General features: G+C 37.4%; 1 protein-coding gene across 3 annotated transcripts in view; it reads left to right on the forward strand.

Annotated features, from left to right (window-relative positions):
• The window catches only part of UEVLD (UEV and lactate/malate dehyrogenase domains), a 60,601-nt gene extending 41,544 nt beyond the window's left edge, over positions 1–19,057 (forward strand). For 2 of the 3 annotated variants that reach the window (XM_027846801.1, XM_027846802.1), the window contains 4 exons: positions 532–705; positions 13,378–13,441; positions 15,896–16,019; positions 17,407–19,057. In XM_027846801.1, the coding sequence (XP_027702602.1) occupies positions 532–705; positions 13,378–13,441; positions 15,896–16,019; positions 17,407–17,574 (530 nt within the window). In that variant the 3' untranslated portion in view covers positions 17,575–19,057. The remainder of the gene's footprint in view (positions 1–531; positions 706–13,377; positions 13,442–15,895; positions 16,020–17,406) is intronic. The other variant, XM_027846803.1, reaches the window with a different exon arrangement.
• Positions 19,058–19,824: the final 767 nt, after the last annotated feature.

Below are 19,824 nucleotides of genomic sequence, written 5' to 3' on the forward strand. Positions count from 1 at the left end.
TTTAAAGCAGTTTTGAAATCTAACTTCTATGGTCAAACATGTGTAAAGTATATTGTTAAAACTTTATTTTAACAATGTTCCCTGTAAAGCAGAGTTCTTAACCTTTTTTTAATGTCATGGACTCTTTTGGCAGTTTTGGAAAACCTATAGACCTTTTTTCAGAACAGTATTTGTTGCCTACATTCATCATTAAAAGAAAACCTAAATTTCAGTTAGTGAAAATAAATATGTAATTTTTTTTCTCACACAAGTTCACAGACCCACTGAAATCTGTTTTTAGATAGACCCAAGGTTAAGAACTCTTTCTATAGAGTAAAATGCAATATATGGAAGGTCTGTATTGGAGCCTATCCCAATAAATTGGTGTCTGGAGTACCAAATGGACCCTGTTAATAGATGCCAAGAAAAGTGAGGCTCTAGTGTAATTTATTTCATAAAACATAATGAATCTTGATTTTCTTCATGAGCTGGTAAAGTGGTGGCCTACTGGGAAGTAATGCTATACTTTTCCTGTTTGTACCCAATGCTTAGTTGAAATCATGACATATGCAGCATGGAAACTGAGTGCCTTTCCTGAAAATCGAGTGATAGGAATTGGATGCAATCTGGATTCAAAGAGATTCCAGTATATTCTTACAAATATTTTGAAAGCACAGAACTCAGGAAAGGAAGTGTGGATTATTGGTGAACAAGGTGAAGATAAAGGTAAAGTAGTCCAGATTTATTTTTTAAGACTTGGAACATGTCATCACAAGTGGTCTTTGGGATTCCTTTATGTTGTACCTGGGAACATAGGAGTTCTAGGATTCATAGCTTGTGGCCATTAGCTTTACTACCAGAAACAAAACAGAAGTTTCTAGGGGAGCTGTTCTCTTGTGCGTATACTTATTCTCATGAAGGTTCAAGGGTAAGACCAAGCAATTTTGCCAGATATGTTATATAAGGTAACTATTTTCTTATGAAGCATAGTGCCCAAGACTTACCTTGATGCCAGCTTTCCATTCCTATAGTTAACTAAAATACATGAAACACCTGGCTTTTCTCACTGCTCTTCCCCTTGTAGGATCTTTCTAACCTTCCAGTTATCTTCCTACCCCTTGTCTCCCTTTGGTACTCCTTTCCTGGGATGCTTTCAGTGTCATTATTTCTTCCTCCTTATGCTCCCCTAAACTACTGTCCTCCTTCCCCAGGCATTCAGTCCAGAGTGATTTGATGAAAAGTGTTATTGTTAGCACTAATCAAGGCCTTATCTGACATAAATTAATATTCATTCAGCAAATACTTATTGAGTACTTTTTCTGTACATAGTGATACAGAAAATCTGAGGATTCATGGATTTGTACCGTTGCCAATCATATTTATCAACATATTAGAGACATTTTAAAATCAAGTTTTATTATATGCTCAAAACATAGATTCAGGGTTCTAAATGGCCACTGGACAATGGACAAAGTTCTCCTAAGACTTAAATAGTTTCCAGTTACAACAGAGAAAGAAAAAAAAAAAGGTACAGCTGCCAAAAGGGAAAAATAAACATTTTAAAGATATACTTGGGGAATTTATAGTAAACTAATTGAAAAGGAGGTTTACATGTCAAAAGATACTTAAGGAGAAAAATTACCTCAGTTCAATTTGTAAATTGACCAGTAAACACAGAGAGGAGTTGTCTGGGATTTATAAGTACCAAATGGCTATTGTAAAACTAAGCCAGAAATTCTTTTACCCCTGACCAGTTTCTTACCTTGGTTAAAATAACTGAAAGTCTCAACTAATTACACCATAAGGAAAGATTTAGCTGGCTACATGATTTTTTTTTTTTTTTTTTTTTTGACAAATAAAATGGCCATGCTGGAGATAAATAGAAAGGAAGTTTAAAACTCTTACAGTAGTATTGGGGAATATCTCAACCTAGAGGTCCTAAGATCTTTCTGGAGAATAATTCCTTCCACCTTGTTCCCTCTGTGGGGCAGCTGGATGGAGTAGTGATAGGGTGCCAGGCCAGGAGTCAGAAAAACTCATTTTCCTGAGTTCAAATATGGCTTCAGACACTAACTGTGTGACTCTGGGCAAGTCACTTAACCCCATTTGCCTCAGTTTCCTCATCTGTAAAATGAATTGGGGAAGGAAATAGCACGCCACTCCATTATCTTTGCCAAGAAAACCCCAAATAGGGTCACAAAGAATTGGACATGACTTTAAAGTGACTGAAAAGTTCTCTTTGACTGAAGGTCATCAAATCAAGAGGCAAAGATAGAAGCTAAAAGTTTAATTAGCATCAGCTGATGGGTCCTTGTCAGGTGGCTAACAAGTCTGGTGAACAGTGAGGCTGCTAACCACTTTCCTTATTTTGAGAGATTGAATAATAGGTACAGAATATTATGTGATTTTGGGGAGAGAATGTTTTAATCTTGGTGTCCCCCAAGATCAGGTCTTTTCCAAAGGGGATATTTCCCTGTAGTTAATCCCATCAGAATGTCTATCTGGGACGAGATCTTTAAGAGAGTGGAGACCTCCCAGCTCAACCCTTTAGGCTCCATTTCTTTGACCTCTGAGATTTCTTTTAAATGTTGGAAAGGTGAGAGAAGATGGTTCCCCTAAACTCACAGCATATAGGTTTTGTCCATTTCCTCTTCAGTAGTCCTGTTCTAAGCATAGTGAAGGGTACTGAGAAGATATGTTCCTTATGAAAATTTCAAAAGAGAGCTTACAATCTAACTGGGGAGGTCAGATATAGCAGTGAAATAAGACAAAGAACAGTGAGTCATCAAGGTAAGGTCCTTGGCAACACACCTCCTTCTTAAAACTAACTTGGAATTTAAATCGACACAAGCCTGTCAGTAAGTTTAGTGTTGACGATATCAGGATTATTGTGGTAGAAATATCTCCTCTTTGAGTTCACTGCTACTGAATAAACCTAGCACAACACAGAACTTAAGAGAGGTAAATACCTAGGTTTTATTATGCTTAAGCACAAGTTCAGGAGGTAGAAAATTAACCCAGAACCAAGATTAGAGTTTGTGACAAGCCTTTATAAAGAAAATTATATCAGAGAGACAGAAAAATAATTTTTTAACAAAAACACTCTTTATGACCTCTTAGACCATCAAGGTTACACAGACCTAGTCAGATTCATATCTTATGCTTCTGTGAATTAAGGAAGAACAAAACAAAGGAACTGAGCAAACTAAGAACAAATTAGTAAACAGACTGAGTTTTAGATTTAAATACTGAGATTGCCAAATGCTACATTTACAGAACGACAAGACCACATCTTAAAGAAATCGTGGTGGGCTAAATGAGGGGATTTACATGTCACAAAAATAGCCAAAAGCTCCGAGTCAGGGAAATTCTTCCACAAATCTTTTTGCAAAATTTTAAAGATGTTGTATTTCCTTCTTCTTCTCCTTTCTTATCTCAAGAATGTGAAAAGTCTTCACTTAATACCTTCATTCCATGATTCAGGCTTTTTTTTCTTTAGCCATGTGAGGTTAATATTAACAGAGAACAGGCTTCAGTTAACTAAAATATTTCAGGGAGAATGGCATAATAAAATTGAATAAAAGGAAAATGAAAGATTCCTATTACAGGATTCAGCCTAGAATTTCAATTTAAGTAAAAAAGGAAAACATCTCCCTGAGCCTTGTACCTTATTTAGCTTCTGCTTCTGGCCACGAGACACCAGAATGCTAGGACTGTGGAAGTCAAGAATCGAGAACTTGACTTCTGTTCTATAGCCATCATGCTAGTTCAGGCCCCTGGCAAGGCAATGAGGCATAGTATGGTGGAAAGAGCAGTGGTTTGGGAGCTGAAAGACCTGGATCTAGATTCTGCTTCTAAACTTAGGTAATTGAAGACAAGCACTTAACCACTCTAGGTTTACTTGTAAAATGAGGATAGTTAGATTAAATGATTTCTAAAGCTCTAAATCCTAGGATTCTTGTTACCTCACATCTGGACTATCGTAGCTGCCGCCTAACTGAATTCACAACATCCAAGTTTTTCTTCATCTAATATATCCTGCACCCCTCTGTCCAAATAATCTCCCAAAAGAACCACTTTCATCATGTAACTCCTCTATTCGAAGCCCTTCAGTTGCCTATAGTATAAAGTCTATGCTCTTTAGCCTTTCATTCAAATTCTTCTACAGTCTGGTCTCAGCCTAGTTTTATTTGCCTCATCTCCTGCTTCTCTCCTAGCTTGATTGGGCCCAACTTGTCTGCTGGTGGCCCTGAGCACAACTGTACTCATTCTGTGAGCCTGGCCTAGAATGCCCTTGTCTATGCTGATGCAACACACCCTTGAACAGTTCATCAGCAAGCATTGTTCAGCACCTGCTACTGGGGTACAAATGTAAAAATAAGTAGTCCCTGCTTTTAAGGGACTCCCATTCTATCGGAGAGACAACAAATACGTGTGTGTGTGTGTGTGTGTATCATATACAATGCAAGGTGATTTAAGGGAGGGAGAGCACTAACAGGGGCCATCATGAAAGGATTTGTGTAGAGTGTGGTGTGAAAAGAAGCAAAAGATTTATTAAAGTAGAGATGGGGAGTAGGGGAGAGAGGGGAGTGCTTCATAGGCAGGAGGGATGGCTGAGGGCCAGAAATCTAGCATTCCATGATGGGGTATGCTCTGTGTGAGGAGCAGCAAAAAGTCAGTTCTCCTAGACTAGAGAATGCATGATGGGGAATAATGTACAGCAAGGCTAGAAAGACTGGTCCAGTTCGGCTTGGGAAGGACTCTGATGGCAAGCTGACCGTTTCAGATCAGGGTGGTCTTTTTCTCTGTTGAACTCATTTCATTTATTATTATCTATTATACTCATTTGACAGCTGATCCCTGTACAACCTTCTGACATCAGAACTACTTTTATTGTAGTTTGAAATTATCTTCTTGTCTTATTGCACTGCTAACAGGCTGTTAATGTATACTTTGGTTCCCCATAGATCCTAAGGTCCTTGAGGACAAAAGAATAAATCTTCTCCTTCTGTGGCTTCTGCAGCAGTGGTGTCAATCTCAAATCAAAACAGCCACATTTTTACTTAGAAAGCCATCAGTTAACATTATCTATTTTCTATTATATATTTATTTTATTAAAATTTCCCAACTACATTTTAATCTGGTTGGGGCAGGAGTTTTGCTGGGGACCTGTAAGTTTGACATCTCTGTTCTGTAGGACTTAACACAGTGCTATTATACACATGGGAAATACTGAGCTTATTTAAAACAGTTCTTTAAATTTTATTTAAATCAGTTATTTAAAATAATGTTTATCAATTAACTCACATCTGAGTGTGGGAAAAATTTCAGAAAAGCTGTGCTGATTTTACAGTCATATGGAAATGATTACATTTCCCCAGTACACACAAATTACTCTTAGTTTTGACTTTGTTCCTTTTAACATTATGTTGAGAGAGTCAGTCCTAGAAATACCTTTGAAAAACAAATGAGTCAATCAGTTAATCAGGTATTTATTAAGTACTTACTATTTGCCAGGCATTTTGCTAAGTGCTAGAAATATAAAAGTAAAGAATGAAAAAATTCCTACTCCTGTTGAAGCAATGACTCACATTCTAATGGGGGAAACAAGTACAGATAATATATATATATATATATATGTATATATTTATCATAAATATAAAGTTAATAGAATATATATTGAATGAATGAGTGAATGAACATTGATTTATTCTATCATATTTTAAATTTTGATTTGTTCCCAAATAGTAAGGGGGAAATGGAGGAAGATTAGTTTTGTTTTGGTAAGCTGGTTTCCCATATAGATTTGGGAGGAGAAAAAATTCAGGAAAATTTATTATCAACCTTTTGGACCATGATATAGGAAAAAACACTGGATGTTGAGTCAGAAACCTATGTATGAGTCACTAGCTAGGTGACCATGGGCAAATTCTTCAATTTCTATGAACTTCAGTTTCCTTATTCATAAAATTAATATAGAATCTCAGAATCCCAGAGGCCATCTAGTTTAAGTGATACCTAAACAAAACCCCTACTGCAACCAGCTGACAAGGAGAGCATTCAGCCTTTGCATATAGACCTTAATTGGGAAAGACTCTAAAAGACTTTAGTGGATTGTAAGTTTATTATTAACAATGACAGTGTTAACAATAATCGTTAATAATGATTGTTAACAATTTGTTAACGTCAGCCAAAATACTGATAGAATAATTAGAATAAAACATTGGTAGAATAATAGAATCTGAGTTATAATCTGGCCCTTATATCCTTATCTTAAAAGATTGCCTTCTAGGATTGTATGAGCTGCTTATACCCTGGTCTTCCAGTTGAAAGCTGGTTTTGCACGCCCTCTGCTGGTGACAGCCTTAGACAGACGTAGAGGTTCCAGTTTTTAGGTTTAGCTCAAGGCTTCTTAAACTTTTTCCACTCACAAGCCCTTCAGTCTTGACCCACAGCTTAAGAAGCTCTGGTTTAGCTGATGTTTTTATCTGATCATGTGATGAAACTAAGTGGCCACAGTTGTTTTTCAGGGATCTGAAAAAAGGCCAGAGATATAAAGCTTGGAAAGGATGGGAAGAATGTCTCTACATCTGGGACCCAAATTGACCCAAGCTTAGACACTAGGGAAGAATGCTATGGGCAGCAACCTTTTACGGTTTGTTGAGATTTAAAGTTATTCTGAACATGACAAATATCAACAGACGTGAATATTTCCACATACAAACAACAGGAAACAAGGATTGTATATAAAACCTCCAATTTCTGTTGTGTACAGCTTGTATAAAGCTATTAAAGACAGCATGTTAGATTTAAAGCTGCCTTATATCTGTGCCTTATATCAGAGTGTTCAGAAGCACTAGCACCTCTAGTGTGAGGGCTTGCCCTTTTCAGGGCTGTTCATCTACCTTTTTTTTTTTTTTTTAGTTTTAGTTTTCAACATTTACTTCCACAGGATTTTGAGTTCCAAATTTTCACCCCATCTCTCCCCTTCCCCCACCCCAAGATGGTTTGCATTCTGAATACCCCTTCCTCTAATCTGCTTTCCCTGCTATCTCTCCCCCCCTCACCCTTCTATTTTCCTGTAGGGCAGGATAGATTTCTATACCCCATTTCCTGTATTTCTTATTTCCCAGTTGCATGTGAAAACATTTTTTTTTAAACATGTGTTTTTAAAACTTTGGGTTCCAAATTTTCTCCCTTCCTCCCTCCCCACTCACCCACATTGAAAAGGCAAGCAACTCAATATAGGCTATACTTGTGCAGTTATGCAAAACACTTCCATAGTAGACATGCTGTGAAAAACTAACTGTATTTCCCTTAATCCTATCCTGCCCCCCCCATTTATTCTGTTCTTTCTTTTGACCCTGTGCCTCCTCAGAAGTATTTGCTTCTGATTATCCCCTTTTCCAATCTGCCCTCTTCTCTATCATCCCCCTACTCTCTTGTCCCCTTCCCCTCCTATTTTCCTGTAGGGTAACACAGATTTCCATACCTAATTGAGTGTGTATGTTATACCCTCCTTAAGTCAAATCCTGTGAGAATAAGATTCACTTATTTCCTCTCACCTTCCCCCAGTTCCCCTCCCCCGTAAGAGCCTTTTCTTTTCTGTTTTGTTGTGAGGTAATTTACCCCGTTCTACCTTTCCCTTTCTCCCTCTCCTAGTATAATCCTCTCTCACCCCTTAATTTTATTCTCCAGATATGACCCCTTCATCTTCAATTCACCCTGTGCCCTCTATCTATCTATCCATCTATCTATCTATTTATCTGTCTATCTATATATACATACATATAATTTTTTCCCTCCAACTACCCTAATACTGACAAAGGTCTCATGAGTTACAAATATCATCTTTCCATGCAGGAATGTAAACAGTTCAACCTTAATAAGCCTCTTATGATTTCTCTTTCCTGTTTACCTCTTCATTTTCCACTTGAGTCTTGTATTGGAAAGTCAAATTTTCTATTCAGCTCTGGTCTTTTCATCAACAATGCTTGAAAGTCCCCTATTTCATTGAATGACCATTTTTCACCCTGAAGGATTATACTCAGTTTTGCTGGGTAGGTGATTCTTGGTTGTAATCCTATCTCCTTTGCCCTCCGGAATATTATATTCCATGCCCTGCAGTCCCTTAATGTAGAAGCAGCTAAATCTTGTGTTATCCTGATTGTGTTTCCACAATACTTGAATTATTTCTTTCTGTCTGCTTGTAATATTTTCTCCTTGACCTGGGAACTCTGGAATTTGGCTACAATATTCCTAGGAGTTTTCCTTTGGGGATCTCTTTCAGGAGGAGATAGGTGGATTCTTTCAATTTCTATTTTGCCCTCTGGTTCTAAAATATCAGGGCAGTTTTCCTTGATAATTTCTTGAAAGATGATGTCTAGGCTCTTTTTTTGATCATGGCTTTCAGATAGTCCAATAATTTTTAAATTCTCTCTCCTGGATCTATTTTCCAGGTCAGTTGTTTTTCCAATGAGATATTTCACATTGTTTTCTAATTTTTCATTCTTTTGGATTTGTTTTACAGTGTCTTGATTTCTCATAAAGTCACTAGTTTCCAATTGCTCTATTCTAATTTTTAAGGAAGTATTTTCTTCAGTAATCTTTTGGACTTCCTTTTCCATTTGTCCAATTTTGCTCTTTAGGGCATTCTTCTCTTCATTGGCTTTTTGGACCTCTTTTTCCATTTGGGTTAGGCTATTTTTAAGGTGTTATTTTCTTCAGTATTTTTTTGGGTCTCCTTTAGCAAGCTGTTGACTTGCTTTTCATGATTTTCTTGCATCACTCTCATTTCTCCTCCCAGTTTTTCCTCTACATCTCTTACTTGTTTCTTAAAGTCCGTTTTGAGCTCTTCCAAGGCCTGGGACTGATTAATATTTTTCTTGGAAGTTTTGAATGTAGGAGCTTTGACTTTGTTTTCTTCTTCTGGTTGTATGTTTTGATCTTCTTTGTTACCAAAGTAAGATAATATAGTCTGACTCTTTTTGCGCTGCTTGCTCATGATCCCAACCAATTACTTGAGTTTTAAACTCTTTGTTAAGGTAAGAGTCTGTTTCCCATGTGGAGAATGTACTGTCCCAAGCTTTGGGGGTTTGTACAGCTGTTTTCAGAGATACTTCTAGGGACCTGAAAAGTGTCAATTCTTCCAAGGTGTTATGATAAGGGGTGAGATGTTTCCTCTCCACTGCCACAACAAACTCCACCATGCCAGCGCTCCTCCTCGCCCCAGGACTGCCCCTCAGAATTGTGGCCCAGATCCAAGTACAGGTAAAGCAAGAGATTCCTGCCTCAGCCTGGCAAAGAGATCCTTGCAATCCCCCTCTGATCAGCCACTTGATTCCCCCTCAGTCTGTGGGCCTGAAGCTCAGAAGCCAGCTGCTGCCCTCGGGGTGGCTGAGATCTAGCTTCCTCTCTCGCCACAGTAACAGACTTTTCCCACTGACCTTCTAAGTTGTCTTTGGCGTTTGTGGGTTGAGAAGTCTGGAAACCACCACAGCTGCCCGCGATTCAGTCCTCTGAGGCCTGCTCCAGGGTCGCTGTGGCCTGCGCCCCCACGCCAAACTGTGCTGCTCCTCTCCCAGCCCGGTGCAATATACCTTTCTGATTAGCCATCCAGGTTGTCTTGGGCTGGAAATTTGTTTTATTCTGTTTTTTTGTGGATTCTGCTGATTTAGAATTTGTTTAGAGCCATTTTTTGTAGTTATTTGGAGGGGTTTGGGGGAGAGCTCTAGCAAGTCACTGCTTTCCCTCTGCCATCTTGGCTCCACCCTTGTTCATCCACCTTTTGTGCCCACCTGATTCACCTACTTCTCACCCATGGCTTCAAGGTTCCATAGCACACACCCACAAACTGTCTATGGGCAGACGGGCTAAACCAGGTTGAGGGTAACCAGCAAGCCTCAAACCTGTCAGTGCATCAGGGGGGTGTCAGATCCAAGCATGTGAAGACTTTTTCCAGTGAAATGGATGAAAACAATTTGTTCCAAGACCATGAATGCGGCTAAAGTAGGTGCTGTGGAGTGCTTAAAGCTTAGTCAGTCCTGGAAGACACCAAGATCATCTACTGCATCCTGGGCCTTTGCCAGTCATCTTGACTTTTGTCCTGCCACTGGACTTTGATGACTCAGGAAGAGAGAGTGAGACTGAGGACTTTGTGCAATTATCCCTCACTTAAATCCAATTCACAAAAAAGTCAAGACAGTTGTTTCCCTTCAAAAACCAAGGACATACAACAATATCTCTGTTTGAACTTCTTTCTGTTCTCTTGTGTGCATTTCTAAAAAATGTTTCATTTGTGTTTTTTTCCTTCATTTTTATCTTGACATCAGTGTCAGTAACTCTCCTCTTCTCCCTAACTCTGAGCATTTTCTCTGGCTGCCCCCATACCTGGAATGCTCTACCCTCCTCAACTCTGCCTACCAACTTCCCTGGCTTCCTTGAAGTCCCAAATAAAATGGAATCTTTTACAGGAAGCCTTTCCCAGCCCATCCTAATTTTAGTGCCTTCCTTCTGTTAATTATTTCCTATTTATTTTAGCTTGCTTTGTTTATATTTGCTTACATGTTGTCTCCTCCATTAAATTATAAATTCCTTGAGGGCAGGGACTGTCTTTTGCCTCTTTTTATGTCCCCAGAGCTTAGCACAGTGCCTGGCACATTGGAGGTACTTAATAAATGTTTATTGATTAAATCATATCTGAGTGTGGAAAAAGTTTCAGAAAAGTTCTCCTGGTTCTACAGTAATGTGGAAGTGACTACATTTCCCCAGTACACACAAATTGCTCTTAGTTTTGTCTTCGAAGAAATACCCTTGAAAAAGAAATCAGTCGTTAATCCGATGTCTGTTAAGCACCTGATATTTGCCAGACACTTTGCTAAGTGCTGGGAATATAAAAACAAAGAATGAAAAAATTCCTCCTCATGATGAAACAATGAGCTTACATTCTAATGGGGGAAAGGAATACAGATAAAATATACATATAGCATAAATATAAGAAATAAAAATATATACAAAGTAGTTAAAAATAATTTGGCAGGGAGGGTGCTAGTAGTTAGGGAGATTAGGAAAGGCTTATGAAGAAGATGATGTCTGACCTATATCAGATTGCTTACCTTCTCGATGGGGGGGGGGGGGGCGGGGGGGGGGGGGGGGGGGGGCAGCGGCGTGGATTGGAGGGAAGGAAGGAAAATTTGGAACTCATAAATTTAAAAAGTGAATGTTAAAAATAGTTTTCACATGTAGTTGGGGAGAAAATAAAATATTAAATTTTTTTAAAGATGGTGTTTGCCCTGCAACTTAAAGGAAGCTCTTATTAAGCACCTATTCTCTGACAGGCACGGTCCTGGGCAAGTAAAAAGAATGAAACAATCTCAATTCCCAAGAAACTTACATTCTGACAGAGGAGATGATAATAATCTAAAATGTATATAGTACTTTTAGTTCCTGTTATTATGTCCATTTTATAGATGAGAAAACAGGCTGACAGAAGTCAAGCGACTTTCCCAGAGTAACACAGCTAATAAATGCCTTAGGCAGAATTCAGAGTTAGGCCTTTCTGACTCTAAAGTCCAGCTCTCTATCCACTATGCTACCCAGTTGCCTAAACAACAAGTACATATGTAAGTATATGCAAAATAAAAATAAATAAACTAAATCAAAATAGTTAAGTACCAAGTAGTTTTGGAGGGAGAGCTCTTAGAGATTCAGGGATCAGGAAAAAAACTTCATAGTTGGTACTTGAGCTGTGTCTCAAAAGAAGAAAGCAATTCTGAGGCAGAGGTGAGGAGGGAGTTCATTCCAGTTGTGTGGAATGTCCAATGCAAAGGCACAAAGATCAAGGATGGAGTGTTGTGTGTGCTGAACAGAGAGGAAGCTACTGGATCACAGAATGTGGGAGGGGGAGTCAAGATGCTGAAAAGAAAGTTTGGAACCAGGTTTTGAAGAGTTTTAAAAATTAAACAGGGGGTGTGTGGGCTTTGGCATGGCAACAATCCCCAACCCTCCACCCCCGACCCCAACTCCCAAAATTGCCTAATATCTTCCTGGAGACCATCATGGAAATGATTGTGCTGGATCTGCCCTGGAAGCATGCTCCACAGACCAAAAGAACCTTGCAGAGTTTCCTTGACATGGTTAGTTCAAAGAAACCAAGTTTTATTGGGGCAGCAAAGATTTCATGGTCCAGAATGATGATTCAGTAGGATTAATCAGTTGTACATTTCTGTGGAAAACAACTTGAAGATTAAATTCGTGCAAAATTGAAATTCACAGGGACTAGAATTTTTTCTAGTAGCCAATACAGGGCCAGTCCCCAGTGGCAGCCAATTCTTTGTGACTTTGACCTCCATCGAGTGTCTTGATGGGAAACATTCCATTTATGCCAAGGCATCAATTAGAGATGGTGAATTGAGTGAAAATGGTGGAGACAAATTCCCAGGATGTGATGATATGAAGAGTATCATGGATTACACATCTGGATTAAATCGGTGTCTAAGCAGACGTGTCCAAATGTTCATCTGTCCCAGCAACTTGCACTTACATTTCCTTAGAGCTTATTCTGTTAACCATTCCCCAGAAGGACCTGTGGACATCAGGGCTAAATGACTTCATAATTCTCATCTATTTACTCTTGAATCATCATTCGACTTACCCATCTGGTTTTAATTTTGTCCTTGCAGGTAGGTCCAATGTCTCAGATGCACTAGAAATGGAAATATATTTTAATATGTTATTTCTTTCCTTCTCACTACATAAATAGAAAACATTAATACATACATAGATTGCTGCAACTGATCAGAACTCTCCTGTATTTGTTACTTCTGATCCACCTAGGAAATAAATATAGAATGAGGAGATCTTGTTTAAAAAAAAAAAAGCTGAACAGAGAATTTTATATTTGATGTTGAGGCAATAGGGGGCTCCTGGATTTAATTGAAAGGGGTCTGACATGATCAGATCTGTGCTTATGGAAATTTACTTTTGTAGCAATGTGGAGAACAAACTGGAATGATAAGAGACTTGAAGCTGGGAGACCAACCAGGAAGCTATTGAAAGAAGTAAGGAAGGCCTGAGCTAAAGTGGTGGCTATGAGAGAAGAGAGAAAGGATCAGATATGATGGATATTAAGCTATTAAGTAGGTAGAAACAGTAAGATTTGGAGACTGGTTAGATATTTGGGTGAAGGAGATTGAGGATTTAAGGATAACCATTTGAGGTAAGGGGTCTCTCACTTTAAAGCAATCAACAGTATTTGTGAGAATTTCAAGGGGAAAAAAAGACATTTTTACTAAGTTCAGTACAGCCTCTTCTTTAGCACAAAAGGTCTCTTATTGCTTCTTAATCCTTAGAAAGAAATTGACCTCATAAATGTAAAAAATATATTTATTTAATTTCCAGTACCTATGTGGGGTAGTCAGGAAGAAGCAGTGGCTCCCAATTTCCAGGTGCAGCTGTCCAACAGGTAACAAAATGAATTTTAAATAAACTTCATACTGTGTCAGAAATGTAATGGCCCAGTGGCCTCTCTATGGCAATCTAACCTTTCAGTCATCCAGCCCAACTAATTTTTCATTGAAATGAATGAATCTTAAGGGATTTTTTTTATCATTTTATTTGTATAGACTCTGTTTGTATCTGTGTTACATGCTAAAAATAAGAGTCCTTTTCAGTGCAGATTTGCATCTGGGGTAGGGACTAGACCTGTGATTCATTGGTATAGGGCATGGGCTGGGAGAGGGAGGTTATTGATGGGAGGGGCAATGTTTTTCTCTAGGGCGGCTTGGCTTCTGTGCTGAGTACATACCTTGCCCAAGGTCCCAATATATTTCAGAGGTAGGACATGAATAGCCAGGTCTTCCTGGCTTCAAGGCCAGCTCTCTTATCCTGAGAGTCCGTGTTGCCACTCAGATTTGCATTTATCAAAATTTTTAAATGTAGGCTTCATAATTTATAATAATGTAACTTATATAATAGTGACTTAAATACTTGTTTGACCATTGCAAGTAAAATTAGTTAGCATGGACACATCTATAATTTGTAAGTATAACAAATTTTACAATTCTTTTGTCTTTGATCTGTGCTTTTCAGATTTCGTCTTAAATGTGCAGGTAATATTTATGGGACGGTAGAGTGAAATAAGCAGAGGTTTTATAATTTACTAACAATAATTTGTTCTTTTTACTGATTTCTAAATGGCTGTAAGTATCAAGCTTTTTCTTATGGAATTTTTTATGGTATGAGAGAGTGACTTTCCTCTCCACCCAGGCTGCTGCACTCTAACTGCCTGTGCCCTAGTGAGGTTAGCCCATGTTAATAGCCCTGGTCTTTAATTCTACAGGCTCAGAAACTCAGTTTTATCAATCTACTCAGGGTAGATTAGACTTTCATCACAGGAACCAATCTCATTGGAGGCTGACTTTTTCTTGGTTGCTTTTCTTTTCTTTTAACTAATTAAATTTTTTATTTATGGGATAAAACAAACATTTCCATAACATAGTATATTAAAAAAGATGATTGCACATGAAACCGCAAAACTATTCTGTACAACTTGCTATTCCTTTTAAATATATAATAAAGTTATCATGTAAATTTCTTCCCCTCCTTTTTTCTTCCCTCCCCCTCATCCCCACCTAGAGATGGCTACCATTAGACACAAATAGGTGTGTGTGTGTGTGTGTGTGTGTGTGTGTGTATAATTATTTTATACATACTTCTGTTCATCAGTTATTTCCCTGAATGTAGGTAGCGTCTTTCTTCATATGTCCTTTATAGTTCTAAACCAGAATGTTGTTTTACTCATTTACAATGTGGATGGACTTTTTCAGTAACCAGATGCTCATGTCTGCTATTCCTTCCTAATGTCAAGGTACCTGGAAAACTAAATTAGTAATCAGAAAATTGCTCGGTAAACCTGGGATCAAAACAAAGGGAATCATAGTCTTAAGACATATTTCTTCCAGGCTGTGGTAGAGCGTAGGGAGATCTCCCTCTTCTATTACAGCAAATACCTTTCTTCTCATTCTGCCAGATAGTCTCTCTACCCCTTGGACAGTGCTGGATAAACGAGCAAATTTTTTGTCTTTGGCTTGCCTTTTTAAAATGTGACACAGGTCACTATCCCATTATAACAATTTCACCTTGGGATAGATTACCATATAATTTAGTTTGCTTTAGTTTGTTTACATTTTAGATTGGCCTCTCCTGAGAGAATTTTGGGAGATAGTCTAGTCCCCTTCACAATTCATTTACTAACCATATCTTAAATTGGCTTACTTCTGCAGCTGACTAATCTTATCCATATCCTATCTCTTGATAGTTTTGATTTCAGGATGATTTTTTTTTTAATGTCCCTAGTTCAGGACTTAGAGTTTCCTTTGCCCTGACTGCAGCTGTCATAGGAAGATTAATGATATTCCTTGTTGTGTTCCATGCCATTTGAAATGACTGCCTAGATCTTTAACTTTTTAATTCTGTCATCAGATATTTTTAGAATCTAACATAAGGACTCCCTGTGATGAATTTATGGGAGAACATGAACAGGAGTTTCACAGGATGGACAGAGATGGATTGGCAGCAGTCTGCCTCTTTGGAGGAAATATCCAAATTGATGAGATCACAGACTCAATAGAGTATCTAAGTGACAATGGGGGAATTTCTGGTCAAGTTCTAACTGAAGAGAGCGATATGTCTGCATTATGATTTATTTTCAAATTAATGAAGATCATTTTTAGCTTGTAGGCAACTGCCTTTAAAGAAAACCTTAAATGATCATCAGATTCTAGGTAATTCACTAAATTATTCCTAAAGAAATCATGTTCATGTGCCACAAAAGTTCTTATATTGTATATAATATGGAGAGCTAAGTAAGAATAGTTTAAATGTATCTTTTCTGACTTTTTTTCTCCTTCTAACTTAGAGCCATGGAAATATTAAAAGTAAAAGGTCAAAGATCCTGGTCTGTTGGTCTGTCCGTGTCCGACTTAGTTGACAGTATCATAAACAATAAGAGGAAAGTTCATTCTGTATCAGTTTTAGCAAAGGTAAACTTTATTCTCTTTGTATCATGTTTTTACTTTTGATATTAGTGTAATTTGATGTTTTTATCTGCATAAATATCTCCATTGCCATAGGATAAAATAGTTATTGGGGAGTTTGTGTTTTTAGTCCATTTCTTTTATATTAGGCACTTGAAAATTATAAATTATTGGATTTTTAAAAATCAGACTGTTTTATTAACTTTGTTCTTTGCCTTATCTGCATTTAAGTCTAAGCCATAGTTTAGGGGTCCCCTCCCCCCACAGTTTAGTATTAATGTGAACCTTGGAAAGGTAGCTAATGTGTTAGATGATAAGACTCTAAAAAGATTTCTACAGGCTGGAATGATGCTGAATGTTAACAGGAAGAAATAACTCAAGGGACAACTGCAAAGTCCTATATTTAGGTTTTTTAAATTACGTAAGTACACTATGGGGAAATGTTCTTTAAAAGCAGTCTACATGTAAAGAGCAATGAATTTTAGTTGACTACAAGCTTAATATGAGTTAACATTGTGATGTAACAGCCAAAAAGCTGATAAAATCTTAGCTTATAGTAATAGATTTTTCATGTCCAGAACAAAGAAGGTGATATTCCTTCTTCGCTAGTCAGATTACCTTTAGAATACTGTTTAGTTCTGGGTGCTCTATTTTAGAGAGGACATCAGAAAATTGTATCATGTCCTTGGAAGGATGACTAGATTGGTGAAAGGGACTCAAAATCATGTCATAGGAGGAATGGTTGGAAGAAGTGGGAATGTATTTAACCTGAGAAAGAGAAGGCTTAAGAAGACTCGACACTTCTGGCGTTGTGAGCATGGCCGCGTCACTTATTCTTTCTAAGCCTCAGTTTCCTCATCTTTCAAGGGAGGGAGTTATGACCTCTTGGTCCTTTCCAGCTCTAAATCTATGATTCTGTAAGTTGCAGCATGGCAAATTTTGGCTCTCTATATAGAATAACTTCTTAATGTCAAAACTGTTCAAAAAATGAAATGGATTTTTTTTGTGTGATAGTAAATTCTCTTCCTCTGGAGATATTAGAGTAGAAGCTGCATGACCCCTTACTGGGAGTGTCACAGAGCGGATTCATCCATCAGTCAGGGATTGGAATTCAGTGATTCTAATGTCCCTTCCACCTCCAGGATTCTGTGAATCAGAAACAATGAATGTTGAGGCTTATATACTTTGTGAGTACCATCAGTAATGTGTTGCTTGTTTCTGATGAGATCTTAGATTCAGAAAATAAATGAAGAAAAATAAAAAAGAAAAATTCATCTTCTTAAATAATTAACTTTTAAAAGAACAAAATATGCTAGCTCATATTTAAGATTTTAGCTTCTTTTCTTTGTCAGTGACATATATCTGCTATATAATCTTTATGTCTCCATTTCAGGGGTATTATAACATAAATAATGAAGTATTTTTAAGCTTGCCTTGCATCCTTGGAGACAAAGGTGTGTCTGAAATCATCAAAGCCTCATCAAAGGAAGATCTGGTGACTGAGAAACTCCAGAGCAGCGCATCATCAATTCATAGTCTCCAAAACCAACTGAAACTTTAAAAAGAATTTTCATTTTTGCAGTTTTTGTAGTTTCTGGTATTAAAGTATATTCTTTTTATTCATATGACATCCCAATCCTTACAGTGCTTTACTCAATTTTTATAGAGAAAGTATATGCCATCATAGCAGCTTTTTTGACTAGCACTTTTTTGATTATTTGAATACAAGTTAAAAAGAAAAATTATACCCTGGTACCCATTGTTTCTCCTGTGAAATCTATACTGTACTTTAATCTTGGGGGCAGTGCAAAATATTTGGACGCTTTACTTTCAAAGTATTTTATTTTTAAATATGTTATCATAACACACAAAATTAGTACTTGGGAAACATTTTGAAAATGATGTCATTTTTAAATTTAAAAGTAAAGTTTAACAATCTAAGTGTGTCATTTTTTAAAAATCTTGTATAACTTTACAATTATTAGAATTGCACTAAGTTTCTACAGTTGATTTAAGGATTATGTAACTTTTAATAATGATCTGTTTTGCTGATTATTGAACATGGTTAGTAAAATACTTCATTCAAGTCAAACATTTTATAAGCAGCGATTGCTGTGTGCATAGTCATATTTTCTTTAATCGAATTAACTACCAAAAAGGGAAAAATATTTAACATACACTTTAGAATAATGAAATTAATTTTGTTGATGTATCTCAAGGAAAAGAAATGTGTTTTAGTTTTGTCTGCCAGAAGCAATTTTATTTATTTTAACTTCAATTTAATATCTAAGTGTTTCTAGCTTGAAGAGAAAAATGTCCAAAATGCCGCAATCTTCCCAGACCCCTCCCCCTATACCTTTGGACATGTCTCTACCTCATGGCAATTTGATGTAACATTTATAGGAATGAATAAGCAAAATGTCATTAAGTGTTAGAGCTTTATCATCGTTGTAGGTTAACTCTTGAAAAAATATCAATATTATACTCTTGTGTTTTAGATCTGCCAGAAACAATTTTATTTTATATTAATTTAATATATCCAAGTATTTTTATCTTAGAAAATACAATTTTGGGTTAGCATTCCACTTCAACAAATAGAATAAGTAGTCCTATAACTACTCAATTTTTTTCCTTCACTAGGCTAATGTAAGATTGGGATTATTAATATTTTAAATAAAATTGTTTCTGGGACTTGTGCACGTTATTTGGTTGACAATATGTTATTTTCTTCCCCTAGAATGTAAACTCTTCAGGGTCAGGAATTATTTTATTTTTGTTCTTGTTTTCCCAGCTCTTAGCCCAATCCCTGGAACTTGAGAAATGCTTGATGAATTGAAGCAAGTTGCTATACAAAGGAGAAAAATATTAAATCATAAAGTTAATGCTTGGAGAGCACTTCCCAGAAGGATTGAAGGGGTTCCTTTCCCCGGATCAATATAGTAATAATTTTTAAGTTAGAAAGAGGGACAGTTCCCCTTAGGTGAATTGCAGGGCAATTGCTTCAGGGATGGAAAAGCCAACAAATAAAATCGATTTTAACAAAACAAGAAGTTCTCTCTTCAGTCCATCGGTTAACAATCAATCACTAAATGCCAAATATGTGTGGGAAAGGCTTCTTGTAGAAGGGGACATTATAGCTGGGACTTTAAGGGAGAGCAGGAAACTGGAGATGAGGAGGGAGAGAACTCTAAGTGTGAGGGACAGCCAGTAAAAATGCCCAGAGTTTGGAGATGGAGTGTCTTGTTTTAGGAACAGATGTCATTGGCTCACAGAGTATAGGGAAGACAGTAAGCTGTAAGAAGACTGAAAAGGAAGGAAAGAGCCAGGTCATGAAAGGCTTTGAATGTCAAACAGAGGATTTGATATTTGATCCTAGAAGTAGTAGAGAATCATTGGTGTTTATGGAATGGGGTTAGGGTAGGGCTGGTGACAAGGTCAGGTTTGTACTTTAAGATCAGTTTGATACCTAAGTGAAGGATGGACTGGAGTAGGGAGAGATTTGAAACAGGGAGATCAGAAAGCAGGCTAGTGCAATAGTCCAGGTATTAAGTGATAAACACTTACACTAGGGTGTTGACAGTGTTAGAGGAGGGAAGGAGGTGTTTTCTAAAGATATTGCAGAGGCAAAATCAACAGGCTGAGAGTGAGTCATCAAGGATGACATCTGATTGCTAGCCTCGGTGACTAGGACAATAGTGGTACCCTCAACATTAATAAGGAAATTAGGAAGAGGGGAGAATTTTGGGGGGAAAATAATGAGTTCAGTTTTGGACATATTAAGTTTAAGATGTCTACTGGACATCCTGTTTGA

This window comes from Vombatus ursinus, unplaced genomic scaffold (assembly GCF_900497805.2).
Source record: "Vombatus ursinus unplaced genomic scaffold, bare-nosed wombat genome assembly UNPS02015202.1, whole genome shotgun sequence".
Taxonomy (NCBI): Eukaryota; Metazoa; Chordata; class Mammalia; order Diprotodontia; family Vombatidae; genus Vombatus; species Vombatus ursinus.